The sequence below is a fragment of the Xenopus laevis genome, chromosome 7L (genome assembly GCF_017654675.1).
Source record: "Xenopus laevis strain J_2021 chromosome 7L, Xenopus_laevis_v10.1, whole genome shotgun sequence".
Lineage (NCBI taxonomy): Eukaryota > Metazoa > Chordata > Amphibia > Anura > Pipidae > Xenopus > Xenopus laevis.
In genome coordinates, this window is record NC_054383.1 from 1,140,190 (window position 1) to 1,154,038 (window position 13,849).

The following is a 13,849-nucleotide window of genomic DNA, read 5'->3' on the forward strand; positions in this document are numbered from 1 at the left end:
CAATTAGTGAGGTGCCCGGATCCCATGGGATTTTATGTGATTGGCAGGAGGGGGGCACAGACACGTATAAACTGCCAGTGCCAAGGTTTGGATGCCCAGGGAGAGAGGTTGGTGAGATTCCCAGAGAGAGAGATTATTAACCATATTATGACTCGCAGAGCAGAATCCCATTTGTAACAAGGTAACGATCTGTAAGACACAAGAACCTACTCAGAAATCAACTGGGTTCTTCCCATTTAGTGAGATCGGATTGTTTGGCACCAACAGACAATGGAGAGTCAGAACTAAAGGTCCAGTGGGCAAGTTGTGCCCCCCAGTGAGGGTACCCCCAGGTATCACGCTGCACTCTCTGCTTAATTCAGTATCAAAGAGGAAGGCCATTTATTTAGCAATTAAACATTTAGAGAGCAAGCTCTGGGGCACAGACTGCATAAGTCACATGATCCAGTGATCTGGAAGGAACAGGGAAGGGGAAGATTTAGGCTGAGACCTTGGGGGCGTGGCTTAGTGGGAACCCTCCTCCGGTGAATCGTGGCCCCTCCAGATGCTGCTGCTGTAGGAAAGTGTCGGCCGCACTCCTCTCCTTCTCCCTGGGACAGACATTGGGTTATTAGTGAGGATCAGAAAGACTGGGAATGGACCTAAAACAGCACCCACGGGTGTCAGAGCATTGGGAGACAGCTCCTCAGCCCACCCTGCAGTGAGACCCCCCGGACTAAACCTGTTGCTATGGTAAAATGCACGTGCCGACACATAAATATGGATCTCTTGTAGGGATCATTAATCTCTGTTAATTAAGCCGGGGAGCATATTGAAGGCAGATGTTTCACTGCTTTTGCTGATTAGCTCGGGCTCGCTCGAAAAAACTTTTAAATAAACTTTGGAGTTTGTAGGTCAGGATTCAACCAGCTGCAATTCCACTTCTCCCAAGGCTCCCCGAGGATGCTGGGAGTTGTAGTTTAATAATTGCTAGTGGCTGCTCCAACACAAAGCCTTACTATGCCCATTTCATGTTCATCCCTATCCAAGTGCTGCCCCCTAACACTACCCCTGTACCCCGACTCGGAGCAACGTACACAATACTATAGGGGGAGTAACCCAGGTACCTCTAGTACAAAGGGAAGAGACAAGTCCTACCTGGCCTGCTGCTCCCTCCGTTTCTGGGTCAGGTACTTCTTCTTCATGTTCTGAAGCTCATTGGCCAATCTCTCAATCTCGTACTTGTGCTCCTGGTTCTGGGACTCGAACATGTTCAGCTCAGCAGAGAGAGCCTGGGGGAGTGGGGAAATGTTACACAGACGGACCAGGTATCAACACATTCGTTTCTACAGGGGGAGTCTATCCCTTAACCCTACTCAGTACCCAATGAGTATCCTGATTGCTAATTAGTTCCCAGTGAGTATCCTGATTGCTATTCAGTACTCTGAGTATCCTGATTGCTATTCAGTACTCAGTGAGTATCCTGATTGCCATTCAGTACTCTGAGTATCCTGATTGCTATTCAGTACTCAGTGAGTATCCTGATTGCCATTCAGTACTCAGTGAGTATCCTGATTCATATTCAGTACTCTGAGTATCCTGATTGCTATTCAGTACTCAGTGAGTATCCTGATTGCTATTTAGCAAGGCTGCTAGGAGTTTTAGGGCACAGATCAGACATGACTGTAAGTAAGTAGTAACACTTACCTTCAGCTGTTTGGTCTTGTCCCTCAGAGTTTTCTGATAAACCTGTAGTTGTTCTGCTGCCTCTGGGCCGGGCTGACGGGCCAGGATGAGTTTGAGCTCCACGTACAACTTCTCCTTCTCCTGCCAAATGGAATGTGATTGTGAGCTCTGGGTCCTACTCACACTCAGCCACTCAATGATGGGACACAAGTGTGTATAACTCACACTCCATTGAAGCATTATGCTTCAACCTCACACCTCACTCAGCAACCAGCTTACACTCACATCATTCCTCACTCCAAATGAGCTCCCACTCACCCTCCACCTCATGTACCAGCCTCACAACTCACTCACCTTCTCTTTATCACCGACACATTGTCATTAGGGGGGGGTCCTGGAGTAATGGGGGCCTCAACAGATGTAAAAGTCTGATTGGCAAGTCACAAAGTGGGTGTTTTTTTAATAATGGGTGTGACCTGGGTGGATCAGTGTGTGCAGGACATGTTTTATATACTGGGGTCCCATGTACATGGCTGTACCCCCCCAGGGGAATGGAGGCGGGGGATGAAGGTATTGGGAATGTTTTATAAAGTGCTGGCTCCTCCCCCCATCTATTCTCAGGGGAAACAAACTATGTCTGTCTGTCTGTGTGTATGTCTGTCTGTCTGTGTCTGACGAGGGGCAGGAGAGTTGCTGAGGGATGAAGAGGAATGAGGAGGAAGGAGAGGCTGGAGGCTGTGTATAAAGGGCCCGTGTGCTGTATAAACAGAGAATGGAGGCAATTAGTGAGCGATTGCACATTAAACTGTCAGTTAATTACTCACAAAGTCCTTTCTCGGGAGCAACACAAAGACTTTCCATAGAGAAATGTAACAATAGAGGCCAATGTCTCTGGTAAGAGAAGGGGTTCCCCGCAGAGAGGGCACACACAGAATAGTGGGGGGCTGACAAGAGGGAAAAGAGTTAAAGGGCACAGCGACGTGTCAGTTGATACAAAACTCTCGGAGCTAAATGCCAGGGGGGGCAGGGGAGCACAATGGAGCGAGTTTAGAGAGTCAGCCTCTGGGCAGGGGGCTCATTCTGCGGAGTCAAACAAACACATAGAAATGGGCTCAGAAGGAGGCATAGACCTCAGCTACAGCTCCCATGTCACTGAGTACAGCTATTGTACCCGCTCCCTTGTTAAACTGTGTGCCCAGACACACGGCTCTGCTGATATTCACTCAATAGGCCACTCTGGGGCTTTGATTAAACACTGCTTGTATTTTATTTCTGCTCCGCTTTAATATGAACCTATAGGGCAGGTTTCTTGGCAGGCGAGGGGCGGGTCAGTCGTAATTAACAATGAAACATCTTGTGTACGGCACAATCACACGGCAAACTGGGCTCAGTGAGGGGAGGCTGCTCCAACGACCCCAGAGACTGTCCCTCAGTACTGCTGCCAAATCAGGGGCCACACTGCACAGATCCTTCAGAACCCCTACTTTCTGGATTCATCAACTGTAACTAGACAACGTAACTGAAGAGAAAAGATTGAAAAGAAGTTCTACAGCAGCTGTGGTCTTTCTACATATAGTGGCTCCCAGTGGGCAGAAAGTTTACGTAGGGATTATGGGGTAAGTTGGAGACAGTAGGACATGATAGAGACAGTAGGACAAGATGGAGACAATATGGTAACATGGAGACAGTAGGACAAGGTAGAGTCGGTAGAGCAAGATGGAGACAGTAGGACAAGATGGAGACAGTAGGACAAGATGGAGACAGTACGGTAACATGGAGACAATAGGACAAGGTAGAGTCAGTAGGACAAGATGGAGACAGTAGGACAAGATGGAGACAGTAGGACAAGATGGAGACAGTAGGACAAGATGGAGACAGTAGGACAAGATGGCGACAGTAGGGCAAGATGGAGATAGTAGAGAAAGATGGAGACAGTAGGGCAAGATGGAGACAGTAGGACAAGATGGAGACAATAGGACAAGATGGAGACAGTAGGGTAACATGGCGACAGTAGGACAAGATGGAGAAAGTAGAACAAGGTGGAGTCAGAAGAGCAAGATGGAGACAGTAGGACATGATGGAGACAGTAGGGTAACATGGAGACAGTAGAGAAAGATGAAGACAGTAGGACAAGATGGAGAAAATATAGCAAGGTGGAGTCAGTAGAGCAATATGGAGACAGTAGGCCAAGATGGAGACAATAGACAAGATGGAGACAGTAGGGTAACATGAAGACAGTAGGACAAGATGGAGAAAGTAGAACAAGGTGGAGTCAGTAGAGCAAGATGGAGACAGTAGGACAAGATGGAGACAGTAGGACAAGATGGAAACAGTAGGACAAGATGGAGACAGTAGGGTAACATGGAGACAGTAGAGAAAGATGAAGACAGTAGGACAAGATGGAGAAAGTAGGGCAGGATGGAGACAGTAGGGCAAGATAAAGACAGTAGGGCAAGATGGAGACAGTAGGGCAAGATAAAGACAGTAGGGCAAGATAAAGACAGTAGGACAAGATGGAGAAAGTAGAACAAAATGGAGATAGTAGGACAAGATGGAGACAGTAGGGCAAGATAAAGACAGTAGGACAAGATGGAGACAGTAGGACAAGATGGAGACTGTAGGGCAAGACAGATACAGTAGGGCAAGACGGAGAGAGTAGGACAAGATGGAGACAGTAATGCAAGATGGAGACAGTCAGTAGGACAAGATGGAGACAGTAGGACAAGATGGAGACCGTAGGGCAAGACAGAGACAGTAGGACAAGACGGAGAGAGTAGGACAAGATGGAGACTGTAGGACAAGATGGAGACAGTAGGGCAAGATGGAGACAGTAGGACAAGATGGAGTCAGTAGGGCAAGATGGAGACCGTAGGGCAAGATGTCCTTCTGCTGTTAAATTCTCAACACCCACCCACAGTCGTAGATGCAAAATTCGGGACATTTAAACACTGGGCCCTGCAAAGCCCTTGCCCCACTACTGTTAAGACGGCCCAGGAGAGCAGGGGCTACTGATTGATTTTCTGCACCAGTTAAAATCTGTCCCTCTGTCCCCTGTATATCGGCATTTTATGAGAATGTCATGTGACCTCCTGGTTTCTGCTGTGGTTCTGGTACAGGGGCCTGGGCCTTGATTCTGGCAAAGGCATTTGTGCATTGAATGTGTATGTTCTTCTTGGGTATGTGTGGTGATTGTTTGGTTCCTCCCACAGCCCAAAACATACTGCGAGAATAACTGACTCAGATGGATCTCAGCCTAATGAGTTCTTGCATGGGTAATTAGATTGTAAGCTCCACTGGCGCAGGATCTGATTTAATGAGCCTCTCTATAATGGGTCAGGTTGGTGCTGTATAAGCTTTAAGGGTAAATTTTTATTAAAGGAACAGAACACAGAAACTGTGGCCCCTGGACAAGAAACAATAACAGAAGCGTCACAAATTCACAAGAATCAGGAAAGGGAAGTTTCGTTGCAGATGGGAAATTAATGGGGCTGCCGCTCACTTGCTAATGACAAGCCGAGGCGACAGGTTTCTGAGAGATTTAGGCGATGGCAGAATATATGGTCGGGCTTCTCAGGAATGAAATGTCCAGACGCTCTTCTGGGATTCGCTGGGAACACAGAAGCTTTTAATAAAGTTTATAGCTCGGTCATTTACTGAGCTGAATCCTAAAGCCCCGAGCTGGCAGGTGCCGGACCCTTGGGCAGCAATAAAACAGAATTCACTGAATTAGGCCACATTACTAATGATAAAGGGGAAGTTAACCTGTACATGAACTGCTACATTGCAAATAATCACATTTATGTTTCTTTATGTTGTTTATTTACCTTTCTATTCTGTCTCCAAACTGTAAGTTGGGGTTCCTCTGGCGCTCAAGGCATAGGGCCCTTTAACTCCCCTCAGTCTCCCCTTTTATCTTTTATTTTATCATCTTGCTTGCTTGTCTTCTGTCTTCCTATTCTCATCCACCTTATTTATTTCTTATTATATTCTTTTCTTCACCCTATTTATTCTCCCCCAAACTGTCTGGCCTTACTCTCCCCCATCCTCCCTCTTCTCTCCCCTTCTATATTTCTCCTCTCCCCCATTTGTCTCTCTACTCCCTAACCCCCTTTCCCTTCTCTCCTTCTGTCTCTCATCCCCTCTGCTTTTATTTTCTCCCCCAATTGTTTGGCCTTACCCTCCCCCATCCTCCCTCTTCTCTCCCCTTCTATATTTCTCCTCTCCCCCATTTGTCTCTCTACTCCTGAACCCCCTTTCCCTTCTCTCCTTCTGTCTCTCATCCCCTCTCCTTTCCTTTTCTATTCTCCCCAACTGTTTGGCCTTACATTCTCTCATCCTCCCTCTTCTCCCCCCCTCTATATTTCTCCTCTCCCCCATTTGTCTCTCTACCCCCTAACCCCTTTCCCTTCTCTCCTTCTGTCTCTCATCCCCTCTCCTTTCCTTTTCTCCCCAACTGTTTGGCCTTACTCTCCCCCATCCTCCCTCTTCTCTCCCCTTCTATATTTCTCCTCTCCCCCATTTGTCTCTCTACTCCCTAACCCCCTTTCCATTCTCTCCTTCTGTCTCTCATCCCCTCTCCTTTCCTTTTCTCCCCCAACTGTTTGGCCTTACTCTCCCCCATCTCTCCCTCTTCTCTCCCCTTCTATATTTCTTCTCTCCCCCATTTGTATCTCTACTCCCTAACCCCCTTTCCCTTCTCTCCTTCTGTCTCTCATCCCCTCTCCTTTCCTTTTCTCCCCCAACTGTTTGGCCTTACTCTCCCCCATCCTCCCTCTTCTCTCCCCTTCTATATTTCTCCTCTCCCCCATTTGTCTCTCTACTCCCTAATCCCCTTTCCCTTCTCTCCTTCTGTCTCACATCCCCTCTCCTTTCCTTTCCTCCCTTCCTTCCTTTTCGTCGCCTTTGTTTCATCCCATATAAACCCTATGAGATCCATGTGTTACACTGTGCTGCCCCCTTCTGCCCATCGTATGATTTACACTTGTTCTGCAGGAGGAATCAGGGCATCAAAGGGAATTGGTAAGTGTGAGAGCAGCAATTACCTGACAAGAAGACCAAGCGCAGGGAAAGTGCTGCTCTTGCAGTTGCCTTTGAACACTTCCCCTGCTTTATACCTTTTATTTTAACCTTCATTTTAACTCCACACATAACATAACTATTAACTGCTTTTCAGCAAGAAACTCTAGCAAGACATTGTACTCCTGCTCTAAGCCACATTCACATCACATTCCGAGAGGCGCCTGCAATTCCCACCTCCGTGCAGTTATTAAGGGGACATGAGACTGGGGGGTTATTTGTTGAAAGATTATTGCTTGGTGAATAAAATGGGGTGTCTCATGTTCATGTGCAGGGGCCCCATTGCATTATATTGCCCATTATCAGGGATCTAGGCTCCTACTCTAGCGACTGTTTCCATTATAGTCTATGGGAGGTGCCACATGTGACTGGCGCATTTTTTTTTTGTTTTGTTTTACTTAGGATATCACCTTGTATCTGGGTACTGGGTAATATCCCTGGCAACCAGGCAGCAGTTTGGTGGGCAGAGAGGAATTGTAATAGAAGAGGCTATGAAAAAAAAGATAACAATAAAATTAAGTGACCCCCATGACAACAAGATACTTTTTTCAGTAGCAGTCTTGAAAATTAACCCCTCAAACTGAATAAAAAGAAGACCAGACTAAAAGTTAAGTAGGGTAGGTCCATAAAAAGTCAATTTAAATGGGTGGTTCACCTGAAAGTTGATGTTTAGTATGTAATAGAATGGCCAGTTCTAAATAACTTTTCAACTGGTCTTCATTATTGTTTTTTAATTATTTGCCTTTGTTTGTTCCAGGGGTCACTGACCCCATCTAAAAAACAAATGCTCTGTAAGGCTACCAATGTATTATTATTGCTACTTTTTATTACTCATCTTTCTATTCAGGCCTCTCATATTCATTTTTCAGTCTCTTATTCAAATCAGTGCATGGTTGCTAGGGGAATTTGGATCTTAGCAATCAGACGGCTGAAATTACAATCTGGAGAGCTGCTAAATAAAAATAAGTCAAAAACCATAAATAATAAAAAAATTTAAACCAATTGCAAATTGTCTCAGAATATCCCTCTCTACATCATACTAACAGTTAATTTAAAGGTGAACAACCCCTTTAAATGTTTCCTTTAAATCCTAGGCAGACATAGAAAAGAGCCACGTTCCTTGGATGTTGGTGTTTCTCTTGAGTGATAGCAAAGCAGACTGGAGTGAGTTATGCACAGAGGTAGGTGAGTTACCAGTTTTAGACTAACAGAAGTAGGAGAGATTTGGCCCATGTGGGCACCGTAGTAAAGACCCAGGCAATACTCACTGTACTAATTCATTACCTGCAGGAGAAGCTCTTTCTCTACTACTTCCTCAGTCTTGTTGATGAGGCGCTTCTGTAGGGTGTGGATCTTCTGGATCAGCTCATAAGTACTGGGGTCACTTGCCTGCGGAACAGGAACAGGAATTAAACACTATCACCTGACACATTGTACTAAAGCTGATAGGCCAGAAATAAACTGACCCAACCAATGAGCTGACACTCTACATATGGGGGTTTATGTGTTGGCCCAGAACAGCAGAATCCTGTGCACCCCTCTATTCTGCTAAATGATCTGCTTAAGGGCCAGTGTACCAGGTCAGTGCAGTTTCACACCCCCCCCCCCATTGCACTGATATGTGACCTGTCAATCAAAGTAATTTCCCAAATAAGTGTGTTGGAGAGAACGACCAGTGAGAGGCATGAGGCACCTGGGTGGGTTCAGATCTATCTGCCTCTCATTATGATTCCCGAGAGCGACTCCATATAATTTGTATTATTTCCCTGGAACGAGTAGAGACACGACTAAGTGGCCACAATAATAGGAAAGTCGTATGAAGAGAACGTGATGATTCCCCGGCAGGGGGTTTGGGAATGAGAAACAAATGTAGCCGGTGAATTTCTTTAGACAAAACAGGCTGAAATAATTCCTTTTGTTTCTTTATTGCCGATATTATTGACTCTCAGCTGCAGGAAATGGAGCAGAGCATCTGATAATTACACGTTGGCTATTTAAGCAAATTTATCGTCCAATCAGGCGGCTTTGTGCATCATCTGCCCTTTGGGTTTTATATACTGGCGTTGGTAAATCCTCCCGAGAAGTAGTTAGTAGAGACTGGGAAATACATTATAAAGGTGGAAATATTAGCTGCCCAATTACATGCCCAGAACTGCATTATACTGAATATGCTGCCCAATTATATGCCCGGAACTGCATTATACTGCCTTAACCGCCCAATTACATGCCCAGAACTGCATTATACCGAATTAGCTGCCCAATTACATGCCCGGAACTGCATTATACTGAATATGCTGCCCAATTATATGCCCAGAACTGCATTATACTGCCTTAACCGCCCAATTACATGCCCAGAACTGCATTATACTGAATTAGCTGCCAATTATTTGCCTGGGACTGCATTATAATGCCTTAGCTGCCCAAGTATATGCCCAGAACTGCATTATACTGAATTAGCTGCCCAATTACATGCCCAGAACTGCGCTATACTGCCTTAACTGCCAATTACATGCCCAGAACTGCATTATACTGAATATGCTGCCCAATTATATGCCCGGAACTGCATTATACTGCCTTAACCGCCCAATTACATGCCCAGAACTGCATTATACCGAATTAGCTGCCCAATTACATGCCCAGAACTGCATTATACCAAATTAGCTGCCCAATTACATGCCCGGAACTGCATTATACTGAATATGCTGCCCAATTATATGCCCAGAACTGCATTATACTGCCTTAACCGCCCAATTACATGCCCAGAACTGCATTATACTGAATTAGCTGCCAATTATTTGCCTGGGACTGCATTATAATGCCTTAGCTGCCCAAGTATATGCCCAGAACTGCATTATACTGAATTAGCTGCCCAATTACATGCCCAGAACTGCGCTATACTGCCTTAACTGCCAATTACATGCCCAGAACTGCAGTATACTGCCTTAGCTGCCCAATTATATGCCCAACACTGCATTATACTGAATTAGCTGCCAATTATATGCCCAGAACTGCATTACACTGAATTAGCTGCCCAATTACATGCCCAGAACTTTATCCATGTCCCCCACAGATACAACTCTCTGCACTCCCAGAATGGAGACCAAAGTACTGCAATGCTGCAGGAGGGGTGGAACATGGTCGGCCCCTGGTTTGCAGGATCTGAATAACAGAAGATGGGGCATTCCAGGGACTACCCTTGTGCTTGGAGTAATAGGAAACTCTGTACTTACCCCCTGCATATGGCTGACATCCAGTACAAGGCTCCCTTGCATTATTTTTAATAACAATCTGCCGGGGGGGGGGGGTTAGACAGAGAAGTTCTCATTATGGGGCGCAAAGGGCTATGGTCTTGCGATCATTAGCTGCTCAATCACATGTTATACATCTGTATTATACAGGGGTAGGTGCAACTACACTACACTGATTATCTACATTATACTGAGTAACCAATCACAAGCTCTGGATCTGCATTATACTGGGTTAGCTGACAAATTACATCCTTTACAGTCAATTTATATATCACAAACCCCACAGTATTATTTTCTTGATTTATTATGCATTATTTATTCAGACATGTTTATGCAAGCTCTTTATACAAATTGTTCATTATTCAGTCTCTGCCCCAGGGGAGCTCACATTCCCACATCACATTCACACAACACACACTATTGTCACTTTTATCAGAAAACAATTAACCAGCCCTGTATGGTTGTGAGCTGTTCCGCCCCCAAGGGTTAACTGACCAATCACATGTTCTGGATCTGCATCATACTGGTTTAGTTTAACAGCCACAATCTACATCTGACTTATATATATATAGATATATATATATATATATATATATATATATATATATATATATATATATATATATATATATGATATACACAAGAGCCATGAATATCCTGTAAATTATATTCTTATAAACAGTGCTTAGTGATGTCATTGGTTATAATCAGAGCTTAGTGATGTCATTTCTGTCACATGACTTACTGAAACGTGTGTATTAGTACCCCCTGTTGCAAAATATGAGGATATTAGAAGTTATCTTCCTTCGGGCTTTTATATGGTCATGGAACGCCTCTGTAACTTATAATATCCTTATATTTTACAATAGGGGTACTTTATTCACTAAATTATTTGCAGCAGCCTCACCTCTAGTTTCCTCCATCTGTGGACATTCATGGGGTTCTCCAGCTCCTCTTCCAACGCTCGGCACCGGGTTCTCTCTTTCAGCAGGTCTCTCTGCATGTGATAAACCTCACGTCTGAAATGAAAGAATTTATTTCTTCTTACACCTCTCCGTTCACCAATGGTCTCAATGGGCCCTCACTGGGGGGTATTCACTACCTGATACTGCTGAACAGTACTCTCTATCCTGATAATGGAGTAATGGAGCACTCTATATTTGGTTACTGGGTGCTGGGCTGGGTGCAGCCATTGGATAATATGTTAGACAGTGACCTTAAAATTGAGCATCACCCCCACATATATATATATATATATATATATATATATATATATATATATATATATATATATATATATATATATATATATATATATAAAAGCTGTTCCCATTATATTGACAAATAAAAAAAGCTTGACCCTATACCTTAGTTCTTCCACATTGGCCACAGTCTTGGTGAGGATGCCTTTCTCCCGCCTCAGTTTCTTAATCTCGAGTTTGAGCAGCCGTATGTCCTCCACCCGCTGTTTGTATTGGATCTCGCCTTTATTAAGGATGGACTGCTGGATTTTGATCTTTTCGTAGAGCAGAGCGAGTTCGTCATTCCTGCGGACCAGCTGTGAGCCGAGAATATCCCTCTCGCTAATAACCTGCGGGAACAGAGCAATTAAAGTTCCGCTAATAGTAAAAAGCTCTGCGCCGACATCTTAGTGGCGTAAAACACAAAACGCTTCACATTAATTGGCTGAAAAATGTCTCGGAAGGCTGCTGAGCAGATGCCTCTTCTGTCCCTCCGCTTTGCCTGGAATTAGACTGGGAGCTTTGTCGGGACAGACTTCCCAGGTGCCGACTCTGCAATTATTATTCTGCACAAACCCATTTCCACATTAAGTAAAAGATATTTAATTATGTCTCTCCGGGCCACAGGCTTACAATCACTCAGGTTCCTGTATAAATAAGAGTCTGTTACACTGTACAGCGGGGCTGAGTACAATGCAAGTGGGGGTTCATTATGCTGAATAGTGATGGGGCGAGGGAACTGTGCATGTTCTGAATGAGTTTTCTTGCTGATTAAAACATGGCCCCAGATCACTAGATGTTGTTTGGTAAATCAGAGAAACAGCCTGATACATTTCAGGATAATTTGACCCATGGAGGCTGCTGCTTTGTTAGAGACTGTGATCAGGTTACTGTGCCCAATAGAACACCATGGAACTTACTGAACTTTTTGGGTGACAACGGGACTGGAAATGATGGAATGATTGGGACATGTTGGGAAATGATGGAAGGATTGGGACGTGTTGGGAAATGATGGAATGGATGGCACATGTTGGGAAATGATGGAATGGATGGCACATGTTGGGAAATGATGGAATGAATGGGACATGTTGGGAAATGATGGAATGGATGTGACGTGTTGGGAAATGATGAAATGAATGGGACGTGTTGGGAAATGATGGAATGAATGGGACGTGTTGGGGAATGATGGAATGAGTGGGATGTGTTGGGAAATGATGGAATGAATGGGACGTGTTGGGAAATGATGGAATGAATGGGACGTGTTGGGAAATGATGGAATGAATGGGACGTGTTGGGGAATGATGGAATGAATGGGATGTGTTGGGAAATGATGGAATGAATGGGACGTGTTGGGAAATGATGGAATGAATGGGACGTGTTGGGAAATGATGGAATGAATGGGACGTGTTGGGAAATGATGGAATGAATGGGACGTGTTGGGAAATGATGGAATGAATGGGACGTGTTGGGAAATGATGAAATGAATGGGACGTGTTGGGAAATGATGGAATGAATGGGACGTGTTGGGGAATGATGGAATGAATGGGATGTGTTGGGAAATGATGGAATGAATGGGACGTGTTGGGAAATGATGGAATGAATGGGACGTGTTGGGAAATGATGGAATGAATGGGACGTGTTGGGGAATGATGGAATGAATGGGACGTGTTGGGAAATGATGGAATGAATGGGACGTGTTGGGGAATGATGGAATGAATGGGACGTGTTGGGGAATGATGGAATGAATGGGATGTGTTGGGAAATGATGGAATGAATGGGACGTGTTGGGAAATGATGGAATGAATGGGACGTGTTGGGAAATGATGGAATGAATGGGACGTGTTGGGGAATGATGGAATGAATGGGATGTGTTGGGAAATGATGGAATGAATGGGACGTGTTGGGAAATGATGGAATGAATGGGACGTGTTGGGAAATGATGGAATGAATGGGACGTGTTGGGAAATGATGGAATGAATGGGACGTGTTGGGAAATGATGGAATGAATGGGACATGTTGGGAAATGATGGAATGAATGGGACATGTTGGGAAATGATGGAATGAATGGGACGTGTTAAGAAATGATGGAATGAATGGGACGTGTTGGGAAATGATGGAATGAATGGGACGTGTTGGGAAATGATGGAATGAATGGGACGTTTTGGAAAATGATGGAATGAAAGGGAAATGATGGAAAATTATGGAATGAATGGGACATGTTGGGTGGTAACATAATTGGAAGTGGTGTATTAGTATTAGTAACAAATGTGATAGAGTTACCTGCTCTAGTTCTTTCTTTTGCCTTAACCTCTCGGAATCGGCCTCAGAAATGATCTTCAGAAGTTTCTTTTCTTCTGCTTCTTGATTGTCGATCAGCTGCTTGGTCTCTATACTCTGCTGCTTCATCTTCTGCAGCTCGGCCTGTAATCAAGTGCAATCATATGAGTGATAAACGGTACACACATATATACCTCAATGATCCCGCTGATACACGGCACACACATATAAACCTCAATGATCCCGCTGATACACGGCTCACACATATATACCTCAATGATCCCGCTGATACACGGCTCACACATATATACCTCAATGATCCCGCTGATACACGGCACACAC

The 13,849-nt window shown here is 44.6% G+C and overlaps 1 protein-coding gene across 1 annotated transcript in view; it reads right to left on the minus strand.

Moving 5' to 3' along the window:
- Positions 1 to 357: 357 nt before the first annotated feature.
- The window catches only part of LOC108695691 (cilia- and flagella-associated protein 58), a 30,017-nt gene continuing 16,525 nt past the window's right edge, over positions 358 to 13,849 (minus strand). Inside the window, exons 12-18 of the mRNA XM_041570088.1 lie at positions 13,511 to 13,651; positions 11,357 to 11,580; positions 10,897 to 11,008; positions 8,026 to 8,130; positions 1,687 to 1,806; positions 1,138 to 1,271; positions 358 to 590 (exon numbers count right to left, since the gene is read on the minus strand). Of these exons, the coding sequence (XP_041426022.1) occupies positions 479 to 590; positions 1,138 to 1,271; positions 1,687 to 1,806; positions 8,026 to 8,130; positions 10,897 to 11,008; positions 11,357 to 11,580; positions 13,511 to 13,651 (948 nt within the window). The 3' untranslated portion in view covers positions 358 to 478. The remainder of the gene's footprint in view (positions 591 to 1,137; positions 1,272 to 1,686; positions 1,807 to 8,025; positions 8,131 to 10,896; positions 11,009 to 11,356; positions 11,581 to 13,510; positions 13,652 to 13,849) is intronic.